At 49.8% G+C, this 17,490-nt stretch overlaps 2 protein-coding genes across 7 annotated transcripts; one reads left to right on the top strand and one right to left on the bottom strand.

The window, feature by feature from the left end:
• Window positions 1–324: 324 nt before the first annotated feature.
• CA9 (carbonic anhydrase 9) lies at window positions 325–6,248 on the bottom strand. Of its 4 annotated transcripts, XM_010995597.3 has the most exons (11): window positions 5,613–6,234; window positions 4,736–4,765; window positions 4,308–4,478; window positions 4,014–4,156; window positions 3,840–3,932; window positions 2,707–2,773; window positions 1,723–1,880; window positions 1,371–1,515; window positions 1,213–1,239; window positions 695–776; window positions 325–562 (listed from the first exon to the last, which is right to left on the bottom strand). In XM_010995597.3, the coding sequence occupies exons 1-11, from the start codon at window positions 5,950–5,952 to the stop codon at window positions 496–498; spliced, it is 1,323 nt and encodes a 440-aa protein (XP_010993899.1). In that variant the 5' UTR covers window positions 5,953–6,234; the 3' UTR covers window positions 325–495. The 4 variants fall into 4 exon arrangements, with proteins under 4 accessions (XP_010993899.1, XP_064346379.1, XP_010993900.1 ...); XM_064490309.1 differs by lacking the exon at window positions 3,840–3,932 and having other exon boundaries at window positions 5,613–6,237; XM_010995598.3 differs by lacking the exon at window positions 4,308–4,478 and having other exon boundaries at window positions 5,613–6,230.
• On the top strand, window positions 4,474–17,342 carry ARHGEF39 (Rho guanine nucleotide exchange factor 39). Of its 3 annotated transcripts, XM_031449996.2 has the most exons (10): window positions 4,474–4,517; window positions 13,547–14,007; window positions 14,178–14,272; window positions 14,533–14,653; window positions 14,908–15,023; window positions 15,609–15,679; window positions 15,925–16,053; window positions 16,217–16,446; window positions 16,699–16,787; window positions 16,957–17,342. In XM_031449996.2, exons 2-10 carry the CDS (start codon window positions 13,870–13,872, stop codon window positions 16,970–16,972), a joined length of 1,005 nt encoding a protein of 334 aa, XP_031305856.1. In that variant the 5' UTR covers window positions 4,474–4,517; window positions 13,547–13,869; the 3' UTR covers window positions 16,973–17,342. The 3 variants fall into 3 exon arrangements, 2 of the variants coding, with proteins under 2 accessions (XP_031305856.1, XP_010993906.1); XR_004136261.2 differs by lacking the exon at window positions 4,474–4,517 and having other exon boundaries at window positions 13,114–14,007; window positions 16,635–16,787; XM_010995604.3 differs by lacking the exon at window positions 4,474–4,517 and having other exon boundaries at window positions 13,120–14,007.
• The last annotated feature ends 148 nt before the right edge of the window (window positions 17,343–17,490 follow it).

Genomic DNA, 17,490 nt, shown 5'->3' with positions numbered 1-17,490 from the left:
GGTTGGCCCAACATAAGTACAAGGGTCCTTATAAGAGGGAGGCAAGGTCAAAGGCAGTTGTAGACAATGGAAGCAAGAGATTGGGGTGATGCAAGGAAGGGGCCACAAGCCAGGGAACGCTTGACTTCTAGAAGCTGAAAAAGGCAAGAAAATACTCTCCCCTCAAGAGTGTCCAGAAGGAAGGAGCTCTGCCAACACCTTGACTTTGGCCCATAACATTCATTCTGGACTTCTGACCTCCAGAACTCTCAGTTCATAAATTTCCATTACCATTAAGCTTATGGTCATTTGTTACAGCAGCAATAGGAAATGAATACACCATCCTTTTGATTTGGGGAACAAGAGTGCCTCCCACATATTTTATTAGAAATGTTTATTTTAAAAATATCTTTGGAGATTTAAAAAGGAAGTAGTGTAATAGGCAGGACAAAGTCTCCAGCTCCCCCTCAGATTCCTCTGGCTGGCTTCTCTGCACATTCTCCAAGTTGCATGCCTCTAGGCAACAGTCTCAGTGACTTCTGCTGGGTGGTAGCTAACATTCCCTTTGGTCCCACTTGGGTGTCTACACAACAGGGAGACTTAATGAGAAATCTCACCAGGGATGAGCTCATTTGCATATAATTTGCATGAAGCTGTTCTGGACTCCATGTGGGGAGGTGGGGGCTGTGCCTGAGCGAGAGGGTCTGTGTAATACCTTTGCTGCCTTCTCATTTGCACAAGGAAGGCAATGCCGGTAACAGCAAAGAGGAGGCCAAAAACCAGGGCCAGGATGTCACCTGGAGGGAGGAGGAAAGAGGCTGCCTCAGGAAGTGGAATCTGTAGGGTTCCTTCAGAGCCTGCTTCCGCCTATCCCCTACCCTGCCCCAAGTTCTCCAGCTGCCCCCAGTGTCTCAGAATCCAGCAGAGGCCAGCAAAGGGATGGGGGTGGATACACAAGAAAGGGTAAGTAAGATAAGCATATTTTTCCCTCCCTAAAAGTGAAGTAAAAAGTTGTTTGGGAAGGAGGATGTTAGGAGATTTCATTCTGATCAACTCTTGCCCTGGGGACCACAGGGGAACCCCCCACCTTGATCTCACACTATCCTACTGGGGTTGGAGGTCTGTTCTACAGAAATGGAGAGGTAGCAGTGGTGGTCCTGACTAGCCCCTGGGGCTGAACGGTGCCAAGGGGTGTCCCCAGCCTCAGGAGCCAGAGGAGGGACACAGACTCACCAGCAGCGAGACAGGAATTCAGGTGGACTGAAGAGAAAAAGGAGACATTAGAGCTGGGGGCTATGACCACCAGTGACAGACAAATGAGGACACATGGGAAGATGAGGGACCTGTGGCTGGGGAGACACAGCAGTATGGGACAGCAGACAAAGCTGCACCTGGCTCAAAGGTCTTAGGGCTGCTGTCCACTCCGACAGGGAAGGAAGCCTCAATTATTCGCCCATTCAAAGGCTGTGTCGCTCGGAAGTTCAGCTGGAGCCGAGAGTCGTCAGGTCCCCACAGGGAGTCAGAGAGGGTGTGGAGCTATGGAGGTCAGCAGACAGTGGGGGTGGGCTCATGGCACAGAAGCAAGAGTCACAGGCTTACTCAGAGCCAGCACCTCAGGGCTCCACCATCCCTGCCCCCTCATCCCCCACACGGCCCATGTCTCTTCATGCCTCCTCTTTCTCACCTCATTCTACCCCCCCTATCCCCTTCACCCCCTATGTCACCACCACGCCCCAACCCCACCTGCTTAGCACTCAGCTTTACTGTCTGGTTGAACACAGTCCAGATGACTCCCTGGGCACAGGGGGGTGTGGTGAGAGACCCCTCATATCGGAAGTAGCGGCTGAGGTCAGAGGGCAGCAGTGCAGATACGTCCAGTCCTGGGACCCAGGTCTCTGAGTCTGTGGAGAGGACCTGTGCTGGAGCCTGATCTAGACTGTCCCCCCCAGTACACCAGAGCTTTGGATACAGGGATACATTTTCATCTCCCAGAAGCCAAGCTGACTCAACTTCCTGAGACCACTTCTTCACTAAACGTATCCCTTCCCATAACTCTGCACAAGACGTAACTCATAAGAAAGTAAAGGGCTTTGGGGCTCACAGAGTGAGAGAACTGCTCCCTGGGCCCTCCCTCGGAGCCTTCACTCCTACTTTGCACACTGTGATAACACGTTGGAATGCAGATTTAAGCCCAGAGTGAATCAAAAGAGAAAATGGGTTGAATAACTTGTAAATAAATATTTACACGCCTAAAAGACAGACCCAAAAACACAAAAAGCACAATTCCTCTAGTTTAGCAAAACCTAAGATCCAGTAGGCTAAGTGAGGTTTAAAATGACCTAGAGTGTCTGAGAAAGAAAAGAACAATAGTGTTTACAAGTATAAGTATTTGATGCTTCTGAAGGAGAAATACAGTTCTCAGAAAAAATTTACCTCTCCAGACTTAACCCCTGAAGTTCCAAACACAATTTGTTTGGTCTTATTCTATTTTTGTCTTACTTTGGTTTCTGTTTGGTTTTTTAGACATAAAGCCTGTGGGCAGCAGTTTGCCTTTGCCTGTTTGCCTGTGTGCAGCTTCATAGTTATCAAGGTCACAGTTGGCCAGTTCACACATCAACCCCCTCCCTGTGAGAGGGAGAACTTCTCCACCCTCAGACCTGAGGCTGCCCAAGAATGATTCTTTATGAACAAGGGTGTCAGGGGTAGTGGCCAGATCAACAAACTGACCTTCCTCAGCAATTTCTCCCAAATGTGACAGCAACTGTTCGTAGGCGCTGTTCTCTTCTGGACCTTCCTAAGAGATGACAGTGCAAGACAGGTGAATATACATATCTAGGGTCATGGCTGGAGGCCTGAAGGTGAGGTGGGTTCCCCTAGTCCCACATTCCTCAGCTCTGAGAACTATGGGGAACACAAAATCTTATGCTATTATTACTCAAGGTTGAATTACTCTTCCTCTGCAAACTGACCTAACCAGGTGGACTAGTTTTCAATGGCAAATTGGAGGAGGAGGAGGATGGTGGGCCACTTTACTAGGATACAAGGCTCTCAATGATGGACTCTCCTCACTTTTCCAGTCTCACTCATCACTACCTCCGGACACATTCCATGGTCCCACCACAGAAAACCACAATAACCTTTGTATTTATGCTACCTCTGCATTCACCTTAAAAATTCATTTGACTTTGGGAGCCAGCACATGCTATTTCTAAGCTGCTTCTCTGAACTTTGTGCTGTGAGGCCGGCATTAGGGAGTCAGGGAGGGAAGTGAGCCTAACAGGTGTCTCATCATCCCCAGGTGTTTCACGATCCTGCCATCTTATTAGCCGCCTCTAACCACTGTATAGGCAGCCTTGACCAATACGGGTCCAAAGAGGTCACTAAATGCATTTCTCTAGGTTCTACTGCATTTCACAAAGGGGAAATTATGGGTTATAGGAGTATTAGAGAAATGACTCTTCCTGATGTCCATTCTAGTGCATCTGCCATTCCCTGAATGGGCCACACTCTGAGTCTTTGCACAAACTGTTCGCCCTACATGAAATATCTCCTTTACTTCCCCACTAGTGAAGGCTTCAAGTTTCACCTCTGTGAGGCCTTCCCTGACCACTCTTTTATCTGTGTCCTGTGTATATGTCTGTCCTGTCAGCCTCCTTCATTGGCTGTGGGCTCCTTAGAGACAAGGACCCACAGTTTCTGAATCTTTTTTGCACCTCAGTGCCTGGCTCACAGTGGGCGTTGAATGAAGGAACTAATGAGTGAAGATGATAGCCAGGTGAGGGGATGGGGTCTCTGAGGCAAGATACTCTGAGCTCAGCGGTGTGGGGAAGCAGGGGTAAGGAGGTGTCCAGGGCTGGTACCTGCAGAAAGGCAGCCAACACGGCCAAGCCCCCCGGGCGCCCCAAGGCCTCGTCAACATTGGCAAATGCAGTGCTGAGGTGAACCACGTGGATCTGGAGAGGACACGGTAGAAGTCGGCAAGATCCCCTGCCCCGCACCCTGCTTCGACCCTCCGCGAACAGCCGCGTGCTCACCTCGGCAGGGAAACGGTGACCGCCAACCGTGTGCTCCGAGCCCGGGCGACCCGCAGCCCCCCAGTGCAGATGCAACTGCAGGGCCCGATACTCCTGCCCGGGGCCCAGGGCCATCTCCAGCCCGGGAGGCAGACTCAGCTGCACTGCGTGAAGAGAGGCCTGTGAGTCGGGCCCGCCCCTCTGGCCGAGGAGAGCCTGCCTAACTTCCGACCACCGTTCCTCTTCCCCACGCCCAGTCTCATCCCCAAGTGGCCTCCGCCCCTTCCCTGGGGCTCCGCCCCGAGACCGCCTCACCCGTGTGGCCATTGTTGAGCAGGCGCAGTTCTGGGAGTGGCCGGAGCTCAAAGCCAAGGAGTTCTAGGGGTCGCAGGGCGGGGCAAAAGGCGGTGAGCTCCGGGCGGATGTCTACTGGGGATTGGAAGCGGCCTGCGCAGGCTGGGGACACCTGCGGCCATGGCGGGGGGCCTGGAGTGGGAGAGTATATACAGGAAGTCTGATGACAAGGTCAGGAACTTTTAGGGAAGCGGAGTAGGAAAAGTGCCCGGGAGGGGGGTGGAGTCAGGAGGCATCCGGGCGGGAAATAGAAATGGGGGATGTGGACAGAGACAGGCAGCGGGTGGTGTCGGCGACTGGCAGTCGGGGATGCCGGAGTTGGGGTGGGGGGCGGGGATCAGCAGAGCTGGGTGCCCAGATTGGGTCTGTGCAGGCGGTGGGTGTCTCACCTCCATAGCGCCAATGACTGTGGTCATCCCCTGCATAAATGAAAAGGATGAAGAGGCTAATCTTTGAGCCCAGTCCTTCCCCAGCGGCCAGAAGGAAGGTGGATCCCCGCATTAGCAGGGGTTCACAAACTCGGATGTCTTACAGAAGCCTAGCAGTAACAGAAATGCCTGAAGCAGGCCAGGTGTAAAGCACAATAGCTCCCAGCCAAATACAACACCGCAGCTCGGTGGGGCACACAAAGATCTTACTGGCCCGGAAGATACCAGTTTGCAACTACTGTCTTAGACTCTGTAAAGTGGGTGGAAGCCTCAGTCTCCAGGCCCAGATCAGCAGACCATCTTTCTCCCTTACTGGTTCCTCCTCCCCACTCATCCCTGTTCCCCTTCTGGTCTCCAACTCTTTTCCCAAAGTTTCTGGCTTGGGAGTCAAGATACCAGGTTCCCCTACCTGCTGTTTCCTTCTTCCGAGGTCTCAGTTTCCTCATCTGTAGACTGAAGATGAGGCGATCTCTACAAGCCCTTCCTGCTCCTCCTCTGGTACCCCCCAGCTTTCCTCTTCTCTCCTCTCATACTCTTACTTCTCTCCATCTTTGTTTTCTCTCCCCATGCCTCATCTCTTTCTCCTCTCCAACCTCCCCCTTTCTTCTTTCCCATCTCTTCCTACTTAGCTCTCTCCATCTGTGCCCCTTTCTTGTCTCCCCACTTAGCTCTGAAAGCGGGGAAGGGTTTAGTGGCATGGGAGCCCCTGGGGCTGGGAAAGACTCCTCTCAGAGTTCTGGCTCCTCTCCTTCCCTGAATATTCCCTGCCTGGGCTGGTTTAGTGAGGGGAAGCACCAACCTCCTGGAGCCTAGATTTGCAGACCTGATGACCACTTACCTTTTTTGTCTCTGTGGGCATTATTCTGGGCTCCCTGAGTATCCCTGGGAGCCTCAGCAGTAGGTAGATCCTCTGACTTCAGAGAATCCTCTTCTCCTGGTTCAGTCTTCATTCCAGATGGGTCCTCCTCTCCAGGTGGGTCCTCTTCACTGGGCAGGTCCTCCTCACCCAGTGGATCATCTTCCCCAGACGAATCTCCTCCCGTGGTGGGAGCCCCCTGCGTGCTCCAAGGATGGGCAGGAAGCAGGAGAAGCAGTAACAGCAGCAGCTGTACAGCTGGGCCTGGGGCAGGGGCCGGGATCAGCATGGGGAGCCAGGGGCTGGGGCACAGGGGAGCCATGTGGCTGACTGTGGGGTGTCCTGGACACGGTATGAGTGTACGGGCTGTACGTGCATTGGAAACAGGAGCTGGGTTGGGGAGGAGCAAGCCTGGAGGGGAGCAGGCTGACTCACAGAAGGCCCTTTTGTAGAGATGGAGCCAAAGTCCTGTGGGTCTGTCTGGCCCTGTGCCCCCTCCCTGATAGCAAAGCAGGGATGGGGTGGAGTGAGGGGCAGGTATGTGCGCAGGCAGAAGGTTATCGGGGTTATGGGCTCAGCCTGGAACCCAAGGCACCACCTGGCACTATGCAGGTTCTCCCTGGCACCGCCGGGCCGCTCGCCAGCCAACCTCAGCTAACCCTGGCCTGCTTCCCAGCCCTGGGCAGCAGAGGCCCCCACGTCCTTTAGCTGAGGGGAAGCAGCCCATATATACTTCCCTGGCCCAGACAGGGAGCAGGTAAAGAGGTAGGGCAAGCTGCTGGGGGGAGTCTAGAGGTGGCTGGGTGGATGGGTAGGTGGGAGGCAAATTTGAGTGTGAATGGAAAACTGCATGTATTTGTGAAAGAGACTCTGACGGGTTTAAACTAAATGGATTATTCATCATATCACACCTCTGCTCAGAAACCTGCATTAGCTTCCGACTGCCTATCAAAGGGTCTTCCATGAACCCATCTTCTCCCTCTAGTTGACATCCAAGTCCCTTCAAAATCTTACCCAGTAAACTTCCATCTCATGTCCTACTACTCTCCCTCATTTTGTAGCCAAATGAAACTGTTCATTTTTTTCTCCAAACCTTTGATCACTTTGTTCATCTAATTCTCACTCCTCTTTATTTAGCATCTACCATATGTCAGATGTTGGGCTAATGGCCTAGAGAAATGGAAATGAATAAGACACAGTCCTTGTTCTGAGGCACTCACTGCCTGGTGAGTGAGGGCAAAAACTATCATCATATTTGGGGGAGAGAGATGAATTCTGCCTCAGAAAGTAATACAGAAGTAGGCAAAATCTGATAAGGGCTTCAGGAAGTACCAGTTCAACTGGTTAAAAAAAAAAATGGGGAAAACAGTATTCTGGGCAAAGGAGAGGCACCAAATATTTTGAGCAGGAGAATGACAGAATCCACTTCTCATATTAGGTTATAGTGAGGGCTGGAATGGAGCATGGATTCGAGGGGGAGAGTGGGTCCAATGAGATGAAGAGTGAGAGGACCCCAAGAATGGGCTTGAGGTTTCCAGTCTGCCTATTGACTTAACAAACATTTAGCGGGCCTCCTCCAATCCTCCAGGCACACTGTTCTAGGCCCTAGGGATGCATCATCAAACTGCAAAGTAGTCTCTGCTGTTCTGGCCTCACATGTAAGGCCCCTGTGGCTTTGACAAACCAGAAGAGAGTAAGGCCATTTCAGGAGTTCATGTCTGGGGCTAATACTCAGTAGGTACGTGCACCAGTATGGTTGTATAGGTTAATTAAATATATTGAAATAGCCATAATCTGGTTGGTAACTAGCCCCTAACTCCATAGTGCTCCTGCTACCCTACTTCTCCCTGGGGACCCTCCTAACCTCAAGACCTCTTATTTAAAGAGGTAATGCTTGGCACAGCAGGGGCTCCAGGACCCCACTTGAATGCCCCATCCAGCTTCCACTCTGATGGATCAGTACTTGTGCCACTACCATGTTAAAGAGTTTTACTGTCTCCTCTATCTAAATCCCTTCTATTATTCAAGATTTAGTTCAAAGGCCACCTCCTCCAGGAAGTCTTGCTTGACCAACTCTACACCACAAGAAGAGATTTCTGATGCCTCTGAGCCACCACAGTTCTTTGCCTGCCCTTCCTAATAACCCTGCCTACTACCCAAGTCATATTAAGGTGATTTATGACATTTTATCTGCTCTAATAGCCTTGAGCTCCATAAGGACAGAGTCCAGTATTTGATTGATTGAGTCAGTCTTTTATTATTGATCATCTTTCTCTCTGCAGTTCACTTTACTGGCTTTAGAAAAACCATGTTGACTAAGATGCTTCCCCTGCTCTCAGGGAGCTTACTGTCAATGGCCTGTGTGTGTCAAACCACAGTTATTCCAGAAGCAGGACAGCACATTTCTACAGCACCCCGGTTGTCTGCCTTGTCAGAGTGACTGCCATACTGTATGCCAAAACTTATTTTTTTAAACTTTTTTTTATCGAGTTATAGTCATTTACAATGTTGTGTCAAATTCCAGTGTAGAGCACAATTTTTCAGTTACACATGAACATACATATATTTACTGTCACTTTTTTTTTTTTGCGGTGAGCTACCACAAGATCTTGTATATATTTCTCTGTGCTATACAGTATAATCTTGTTTATCTATTCTACATATGCCTGTCAGTATCTACAAATTTTGAAATCCCATTCTGTCCCTTCCCACCGCCTGCCCCCTTGGCAACCACAAGTTTGTATTCTATGTCTATGAGTTTGTTTCTGTTTTATATTCATGTTCTTTTTTTTTCTTCAGATTCCACCTATGAGTGATCTTACATGGTGTTTTTCTTTCTCTTTCTGGCTTACTTTAGTTAGAATGACATTCTCCAGGAGCATCCATGTTGCTGCAAATGGCGTTATGTTGTCCGTTTTTATGGCTGAATAGTATTCCATTGTAGAAATATACCACATCTTCTTTATCCAGTCATCTGTTGATGGACATTTAGGCTGTTTCCATGTCTTGGCTATTGTAAATAATGCTGCTATGAACATTGGGGTACAGGTGTCTTTTTGAAGTATGGTTCCTTCTGGATACATGCCCAGGAGCAGGATTATTGGGTCATATGGTAAGTCTATTCCTAGTCTTTTGAGGAATCTCCATCCTGTTTTCCACAGTGGCTGCACCAAACTGCATTCCCACCAGCAGTCTAGGAGGGTTCCCTTTTCTCCACAGCCTCTCCAGCATTTGTCATTTGTGGACTTTTGAATGATGTGTATGCCAAAACTTGTATGGAGGGACACCAGCTGGTCTCCAAGCTGTCATCGTAGGAGCTAGTCAGCCTAATAATCTAGGTTGCCATTTCTGGAGCCAAATTATGAGCCATCCATGGCAGCCTGATCCAGTGTGCACTCTGGATGGTCAGCTGTGTTGTCAGAACCTTGGTTGGATCCTGAGACATGGAAGGTACATGGTAATATCTAAATTGGATGAGCCTGGACAAAACTGAATGTGGTAACTAACGACTAAGCTAGTGGCGATGGAAGAGGTCATGGGAAGCACAGAGGACAGAAACACCATGCACACTGAAGTCTGGAGTCTGTATGTCTAGATCTTTCCCCAACACCAATTGTAACTTTATTTCATATTCCTGCTTTCCAAATGTTCTGGATGTTTCCATCTTTTTTCCTTAGATCTGTCAGACTCTCCGTGTACACTTCTTTGTGACACTTCTACCTGTACAAATCTCCCCTCCACCTCTGCTGCTTTCCCTCAGTATTTCAGAGTCCAGATTGACTTCTAGGTACAGCTCTCTCTGTTACCGCTCCCTGATTTTCAAAATGCCATTCTCCATGGTGCTGTCTCTTTCTTGAGCTCTCTGTCTCTGTGTGTGACCATGTCTCTGGTCTGGGTGGGGAACACGGACTCTGACCCTGGATCATGCCTTTGCAACTGGGAGTCCGCCAAACCCTAAAACAGGTTTGAACTCCCAGAATCTTGTTTCCTGAGCCTCCCCAGGTTGGGACAGAGTGTACTCAGTACTAATTGACTAGGACTCCGCCCCACCACCCCACCCCCAGGCCTGGTACATGACCTCTCTTTGGTTGTTAAAGGTCAAGTCTTTGGTCATTAGGCTCTATGTCTTCAGACATCGAGGGCTATGTCTCTGTTTATCCCAGTGCTACAGAGGAGTGACCTATTTACTGGTGAAGCAGAAGAACAAGCCCCTACCACCCACACGTGGATTGGAAGCAAAGATAGGTCCCAGCCCTTCTGGGGCCCTAGGGGCCCACCTGTAGTTCTGCCCACCTTACCATCTGTATTACTTTCCTAGGACTGCTGTAGCAAATTACCCACAAACTGGGAGGGAGGAGTCGGTTAAAACTACAGAAATTTATTCTCTCACAGTTCTGGAGGCTAGAAGTCTGAGATGAAGGTGTTGGCAGAGCTCCTTCTGAAGGCTCTAAGGCCTCTTCCAGCTTCTTGTGGCTCCAGGCATTCCTGGGCTTGTGGCTGCATAACTTCAGTCTCTGCTCCCGACTTCACATGGCCTTTTCCTCCTGTCCTTGTGTCTCTCTACAGGATGTCTCTTATAGGAACACTTGTCATTGGATTTAGGGCCCACCAGATAATCCAGGATGAGCTTATCTCAAGATTCTTAATTTAACTACATCTGTAAAGACCCTTTTTACAAATGAGGTCACATTCAAAGGTTCCAGGGGTTTGGACATGGACATAGCTTTATGCGGGCCACCACTTAGCCCACTACACTATCAGATATTTTGGAAGTAAAGTGGATACACAGGAGGAGGAGGAGTGAGCTTGTGTTGGAGACCCTCATGCCTTCTGCCCGTATCCCTCTTCATACCCTTTGCAGGCAGTTTCATCCATTCTCTGGCTTCTGTAAGTTGATGAAAGCCGCATATCCCCAGGTTGGACCTCTCCACCATGTCAGATCTATAACCACCTGCTTAATGGATATCTCCACTTGGATGTCCTACAAGTATCTCAAATTCAACAGGCCTCAAGCCGAATTCATCTGTCCCAAAAACCTCTTCCACCCTCCACCAAGTGGTCTAAGCCAGAAACCTGATGCCATCTTTTCTTTTATCTTTTCCCACCTCTGACATTAAGTCATCAAGCCCTATAGATTCTACCTTTAAAACTTTTCATCCACATTTTTCATCCTAACTCACACTTCCATCACCTCTCACTTGGATAACTGCACCTGCCCCCTAATGTGTTTGCTGAGTCCAGCTAGTCAGGGTGATCTCTCTAAAATGCACATATCATTTCACTCCCTATTTAAGACCCTTCAATGGCTTCCCCTTGCCCTTAGGATAAAGTCCATAGTACTTGACATGGCCTTCAGAAGGCTAGCATTGCCCTGTTCTCCTTGATGGGTTTTCAGCCTATGGGGGTCCAGTCAGAGGGAAGCTCTGTGTCTCAGTATTTGATAGCTGAGGGAATTCACTTTCACTGTGTCCAGACATGGATAAGGAAGCACACAGCCACTGGAACTGTGGGCAGCCGTCTTGTAACCGCAAGATGAAGGTTTTACCTTAAGGTGAAGGTGAAACCATGGAAGGGCAGAAAGCAGTTTTTAGTGACTTGCTTAAGCGATCCCTAGGGCCCACTTGCATCTGGACTTCTCAGTCACATGAACCAATAAATTATCTTGTTCCGCCACTTTGAATTGTGACATAGTCTTACTGATATAAATTCCCTCCATGGTTTTGCCTCTGTCTACCTCTCCAGTTTCCTTTCTCATCACAGTCTGTGCTCTAGTATTACTAAACTTCTTCCAGTTTCTTGAATGCATTGAATGTCCATGTGTGTGTGTTTTATCTCCAAGTCTTATCCATGCTATCGTCTCTCTTTCCCACCTCTCCCCTGCTGCCAGCCCTGTCTTGCCAGGTTTTGTTTTGCTCATCCTTCAGGTATCAATTCACATGTCACTTCCTCTGAGAAACCTCCCTAACTCCTAGACTAGGGGCAGACCATTCACTCCTGCATGCACAGAAGCCTGTATTTTCTTTATAACGTGTGTCTCACTTCATGGTGACTCCTTACCATGTCTGTCATACAGGACCATAAGCATTCATAAGGACAGGGGTCATATTTCTCTCGTTCACCATTTCATGTCCATGCCTAGCACAGGACCTGGCGCACCAGAGGCATTTAATTTTGACTGTGATTATTGTTCACAGCCTCCCTAGGACTTCTCCAGCATCCAGTAAGTTGAAAACAGAGGTTGAAGGTAATTAAAGGATAGAGAGGTGGTTGACTACCCTCTGATCGATCCTCTTCCCTGGCCCCTCCTTCCTTTGGCTTTGGGAGAGAGTTGAGGGTAGAATCAGTTCCAGGCAGAGTACAGTGTGCCTGACATGCTCTGTGGGAGACTTGGTTCCCTGGGAATCAGTTGTCTCTAAGTGTCCTCAGTATGTCTTGCTCAGCTTTGCCCTCTCACAGCAGGCTTTGCCCTTTGCTCACAGCAGGCTTTATTCCCCTCCCCTCTTCCATCCCCACAGAGCACAGTCAGACACTGGCAGGACACCCAAACACACCCATCACCAACTGCGCCCCAGGAGTTGTGCTCTGTTCCCATCACCTGGGCTCATGGTGATACCAATTATCATGAGATTATCTGTCTCCTTCTACCCATGAGCTCTTAGTGTGGACTGCCCCACATTCACTTGAGACAGTGTAACCAGTCCTCTACCTATACAGTATCTCCAGTTTCCTTGTGATCTGTCCAAGGTACAGTCTGACCCAAACTCTCTCTTTTCTCCAGCAAGCCCTTCAAGTTGTTTTTCCGTGATCTAAGCTCAGCATTTCTCCTTCCTCCAGATTCTTAGAATGTCAGAGAGCTAGAGGGGACTTCAAAACCCCGACAATACCCTGGTTCTTGGCTAGGGGCCCAGATTCCTAGGAGTCCACAGTGGAGGAACAGGGTCTAAAGTTTCTAACATTTTGGGTATTAATAGCATTTTTTTCTAATTACAAAGTAATTCATGCATGCTCAAGCAGAAAACTTCGGAAAGGCAGAGAAGTATAAGGGAATTTTTTAAATTACCCTGTTTATCCCATTCACCCCTTTAACCTCAATGATCCAGTGCCTGGCACAGATAAGGTACTTAGTAAGTATTTGCTGAATGAATTATCTTTGATGTCATCACCCAGAGATAAAAACCACAATTACCTTTTGGTTGTTTATACTTCCAGTCATATGTATGTTATATCTAAATAAGATTATATTATACAAACAGCTTTGTAGCCTGCTTTTTTCCTTTCAGCAATATACTATGCATTTTCCCATTTTGATAGCTTTTTAACATCATCTTTACGGCTTTCATATTATTCCTTCAAATGGCTGTACCATAATTTTCCTAGCCAGTTCTCTACCTCTGGACATTTAGGTGAATTCCAGTTTTCTGTTGTTACAAACATTTTTGCCACCCTAATTCTAGTAGATATATTTTTGTCCACATAGTAGTTTTTTAGGATGTATTCCTACAAGTGGAACTGCTAGGCCATAAGAGTAGGCACTTCACATACTGACAAAATAGCACTGCTAATTTGCCCTCCAGGGCTACTGCCAGTTTTCCAAAAGACCTACGATAATACAGACTAATTAACTCCAAGCTTTTGCCTTTGGCCAGAATTACAGCAATTCCGAACCACCACGTTAGTTGTTGACACTTGCTGACAGGAAGCTAACTGGCTCTCAGGTTTGGGATCAGTATGAAAGAAGGAAACAAGTTAGTCATTTAAAACCTGTAAACTTTTGTCCGGGGCCCAAATACTTAAAACCTGGTGACCCATGAGGGTTTCTAATAGTGAAAGCATTGGGGATGACTGGACCCTAGCGTATGGCATGGGCTCAGGACAGAATATGTACCGAAACTACTGCCCCTTTCTCAATTCTACAGATGGGACACTGCAGCCCTGTCAGTGTCTGCACCCCCAAGTCTCCTGACTCAAAGTCCAGGCTGCTGCCCCAACTTTGTGCCACTCAGAGGAAGGCCACCCACCAGCCCCACCCCGCCCTGCCTGGGCAGGCGCCGTCCACCTACAGAGAGCCCTGACGGTGGGCCGAGGCCCTACGGAAAAGACCTCAAATATACCCGTCCTGAGCGCAGCCTCCAGACGCCAGGGGGCGCGCTCTCCTCCCAGGCCGCGGCCCCGCCCCCGGAGCCGTTGGCGTTTGAATCTCCAGCGGGCTGAGACCGGAAGTGTTGACCCTCAAGCCGGTATGGAGAGCCTAGGTCCCGGTGCCCGGTGCCCGGTGCAAGAGCAGCGTGCTCGTTGGGAGCGGAAACGCGCCTGCACCGCCTGGGAGCTGCTGGAGACTGAGAGGCGCTACCACGAACAGCTGGGGCTGGTGGCCACGGTGCGGACCCCGCACGCCCTCCCGTATGGGGCGGGGACCCCAGGGTGTGATGGGCCCTGGCCTGTGCGCCTGCACGTAGGGAGCTCAGGCAGAGTTCTGGTTTCCGGTAGCGCTTTGGCATTAGCCTCCTCTGTCTGTGGACTACAAACCGGCATTCTCTCCTCCCGCAGTACTTCGTGGGGATTCTGAGAGCCAAGGGCACCCTGCGACCACCAGAGCGCCAGGCCCTGTTTGGGCCCTGGGAACTCATTTACGGCGCTAGTCAGTGAGTAGACGCGGCATAGGGTGGGAGAAGGAGGGAGAGCCCTGGCCTCTGGCAGTGCACGGAGCTCAGAGAGACCCAGGTTCACAGTGAGAGTCTGCCAGTTTCCTCACCTGTAGTCTTGGCCGAGTGCCTTAATCAGCCCCAGCTCTCCAACTGTAAAAGGGATAATAGCACTACCTCCATAGCAGGGTTATGAGAATTAAAGGAGATGGTGCTTGAATAGTTTGGGGGCTGTTCTTTTATTGTCTTAACTCACGCAGAGAGCTGCTTCCCTACCTCGAAGGAGGGCGCTGGGGACAGGGTCTGGAGGGCTTCTGCCCCCACCTGAAGCTCTATACCCAATACGCTGCCAACGCTGAGAGGTCCCGGACCACCCTGCAGGTAACATGAAGATAACCTCAGGTCCTTCCCCTCTTAACTCCACACATTCCCTCTTCATCTGGAGACCCAAACTTCATTAATACTCTTCGTGCACTTATGGAGTCCTGTGGGTGCCCAGCTCTGTGCTAAGATCCCTGTAGGGAGACGGGGTTCTCTCAGGAGCACAGCTTCCTGATGGCTGGGGATATGTACCCAGGATACAATACAAGGAGTGGCTTCTCTCCCTGCTACCAACCCTTTCCTTATCACTCCAGGAGCAACTAAAGAACAAACGGTTCCGGAAGTTTGTGCAACTTCAGGAAGGCCGCCCTGAGTTTGGGGGCCTTCAACTCCAAGACCTCCTCCCTCTGCCTCTGCAGAGGCTCCAACAGTGAGTGAACTCACCCTGACTTAGCCAACTTCTCTGTTTGACTGCTGCTGTCAGGTTTGTGGGATTCCATGAGATCTGTCCCACAGTGTCTCTCCTGAGACAAGTTGCTCCTAAAATTTTTTTGCAAGACTAAGTGTGACCCCTCTGGAGTATCTGGGCTCTGCAGCCTCAGGCCCTTAGCTGGAACTGTAGAACTTACATTGAAGTGAGGGGCCTGTAATACAGCTAGCAACAGGAGACACTAGGCTTGCCTAGCTTAGAATTTCTGTCTCTGGGGATGAGTTAAGAACTTATAGTCAGGTTGCCAACAACACCCTCCTTGGGTTGATTAACTTTCATCTTGGGCTCTAGCCTCCATGAACTATGATCAGTCTGCCCTTGACTCTTCAATCTGGGATGGAGGAGGGCCATGTGATGTGAACTCAGGTTCTGAGTCCCAGATGAAAGGGGGTGGGGGAAGGGAATAGCCACAAGCAGATCTTTCCTTGCAACTGAAATATGTGTAGGGGGTGATCTGTGTGTCAGGCAGAAGGAATTCTGCCAGCTCTCCTTCCACTCGTAGACTCCCCAACTGTCTAATTCCAGGTATGAGAATCTTGCTGTTGCTTTGGCTGAAAACACAGGTCCTAACAGCCCTGACCACGAACAGCTCACAAGTATGTTCCTCTGCAGCAGTCCTTGGGGACTGCCTCTGCTGTATCCCTTTCCGGTTCTGACCTCCAACAATGTCTGATATGCCCCTATCTTCCAATGACATATATACAATGTCCCTATTGCCCCACCTACTCTTGAAGAAGTTAGACTCTGACCCTAGCTCTCTTCGGAATAGCCTGTCTTTCACCACCACCATTCACTCAAAGTCAAAGTTGTGCTGGGAGTGGGGCACGGGATGTTATTCCAGGGGCTGCCCGGCTGATAAGTGAGACTGCTCAGAGAGTCCACACCATTGGTCAGAAACAGAAGAATGACCAGCACCTCCAGCGTGTCCAGGCTCTGCTCAGTGGACGGCAGGCAAAGGGGCTTACCTCAGGTAGTCTGCATGCTACCCCCTCAATCTTCAAACTGCCCTTTTCTCACCTCTTTTCCACTATATCGCCAGCACACACCCTCTATTTCCTCAGCTTCCCTTTCATTCTCTTCCATGGATCACAGTCCTGGAGCTGCACCAAAATAACAGCTCTCCCGTCCCCCAGGTCGCTGGTTCCTACGCCAGGGCTGGCTGTTGGTGGTGCCTCCCCGGGGGGAGCCTCGGCCTCGAATGTTCTTCCTCTTCTCTGATGCACTCCTCATGGCCAAGCCTCGACCCCCATTGCACCTGCTGCAGAGTGGCACCTTTGCCTGCCAGGCTCTCTACCCTATGGCTGAGTGTCAACTCCACAGGGTCTTTGGCCACTCAGGAGGCCCTTGTGGTGGACTGCTCAGTGTAAGTAACAGGCGAAAGCCCTAGGTAAGGTAGGAGAAGCCCAAAATATACCTCAAGTGTCTGTGCACTGTTCATCTCCTTGGTCTGGGCCCCACTCATAGGAACTGAGCCACCTACATTGAGAGGATACTGGCCCTGGGGGGTTTTAAGTTCTCACCTTAGCCCTAAATTAACTTCCATGGAAACAGCAAGGCCTTCAGCTTATGCCTGGATCTTTCTGAGCCAATGCGCTAAGAAGCGGTCTCTCCCTAGCTGTCCTTTCCACATGAGAAGCTACTGCTTATGTCCACAGACCAGGAGGAGCTGTTGGGCTGGTACCACAGTCTGACTCTGGCCATCAGGTAAGCTGTCTACCCTTGGGAAGAGTGCTGTAATGAGGCCCACAAGCAGTTCCCAGCCTATCTCATGTCTTACATCTGTCTGGGTCCCCCTCGCTCCCATGCAACCCTGCGGGTGATTTTGTCAGAACAGAGTGCTCATGCCACTGCCTAAACTATCATCTCTCCACAGCAACCAGAAGAACTAGAGGAATCTGACAAATTCCAGAGTCCAGGATGCCTCAGGGATTAGGTCAGCGTCTGGAATACAAAGAAATCTTCTCCAGTACTAACACAGACTCTTCATGGTCATTTTGTGTCTGCCTGGGACCAAGACAGCCAGGTCACTTGATCAGCTCTTAAGAATCAGGACACCAAGTCTGACCCAACTGAACCTCTGCTGAACCAGTCCCTCCAACTCAGAGGAGGGGATTTGGGACTGAGACCCTCGATGCTGTGTCTGTGGACAGCCATTTATCACGGTTGCAGCTGTGCAACTGTGGCTATTTTTATGTTGTATGTGGTTTCTATAATTTATTTTCCCACTGGATTTTAGTAAAGTCTTTTCCTTTTGGAGAAGTCTTTCTCAGCTATGCCATAAGAGGAAAGGGATTTTTGTGCCCTGAAGGCTGGCACGATGGTGGCCTCAGGAATACAAAGAAAAGGACTGGAGCTCCCTCTATCTTCTCGGTTCCTGCACTGGAAGGCGGCCTCTTTTTGTCCTAAT

Source organism: Camelus dromedarius, chromosome 10 (assembly GCF_036321535.1).
Source record: "Camelus dromedarius isolate mCamDro1 chromosome 10, mCamDro1.pat, whole genome shotgun sequence".
NCBI lineage: Eukaryota > Metazoa > Chordata > Mammalia > Artiodactyla > Camelidae > Camelus > Camelus dromedarius.
The sequence above is the reverse complement of the archived record's forward strand: the minus strand, read 5'-3'. Positions and strand labels throughout refer to the sequence as shown.

Coding starts and splice junctions, on each gene's coding strand:
- CA9 (XM_010995597.3), bottom strand. CDS start 5,952: ATGGCTCCCCTGTGCCCCAGCCCCTGGCTCCCCATGCTGATCCCGGCC. Junction 4,157..4,307: donor GCTCAACAATGGCCACACGG/GTGAGGCGGTCT, acceptor CTCTTCACGCAG/TGCAGCTGAGTCTGCCTCCC. Junction 2,774..3,839: donor TGTTGGCTGCCTTTCTGCAG/GTACCAGCCCTG, acceptor GTCATCTCTTAG/GAAGGTCCAGAAGAGAACAG.
- ARHGEF39 (XM_031449996.2), top strand. CDS start 13,870: ATGGAGAGCCTAGGTCCCGGTGCCCGGTGCCCGGTGCAAGAGCAGCGT. Junction 15,024..15,608: donor CCTCTGCAGAGGCTCCAACA/GTGAGTGAACTC, acceptor GTCTAATTCCAG/GTATGAGAATCTTGCTGTTG. Junction 16,447..16,698: donor CTTGTGGTGGACTGCTCAGT/GTAAGTAACAGG, acceptor GTCTCTCCCTAG/CTGTCCTTTCCACATGAGAA.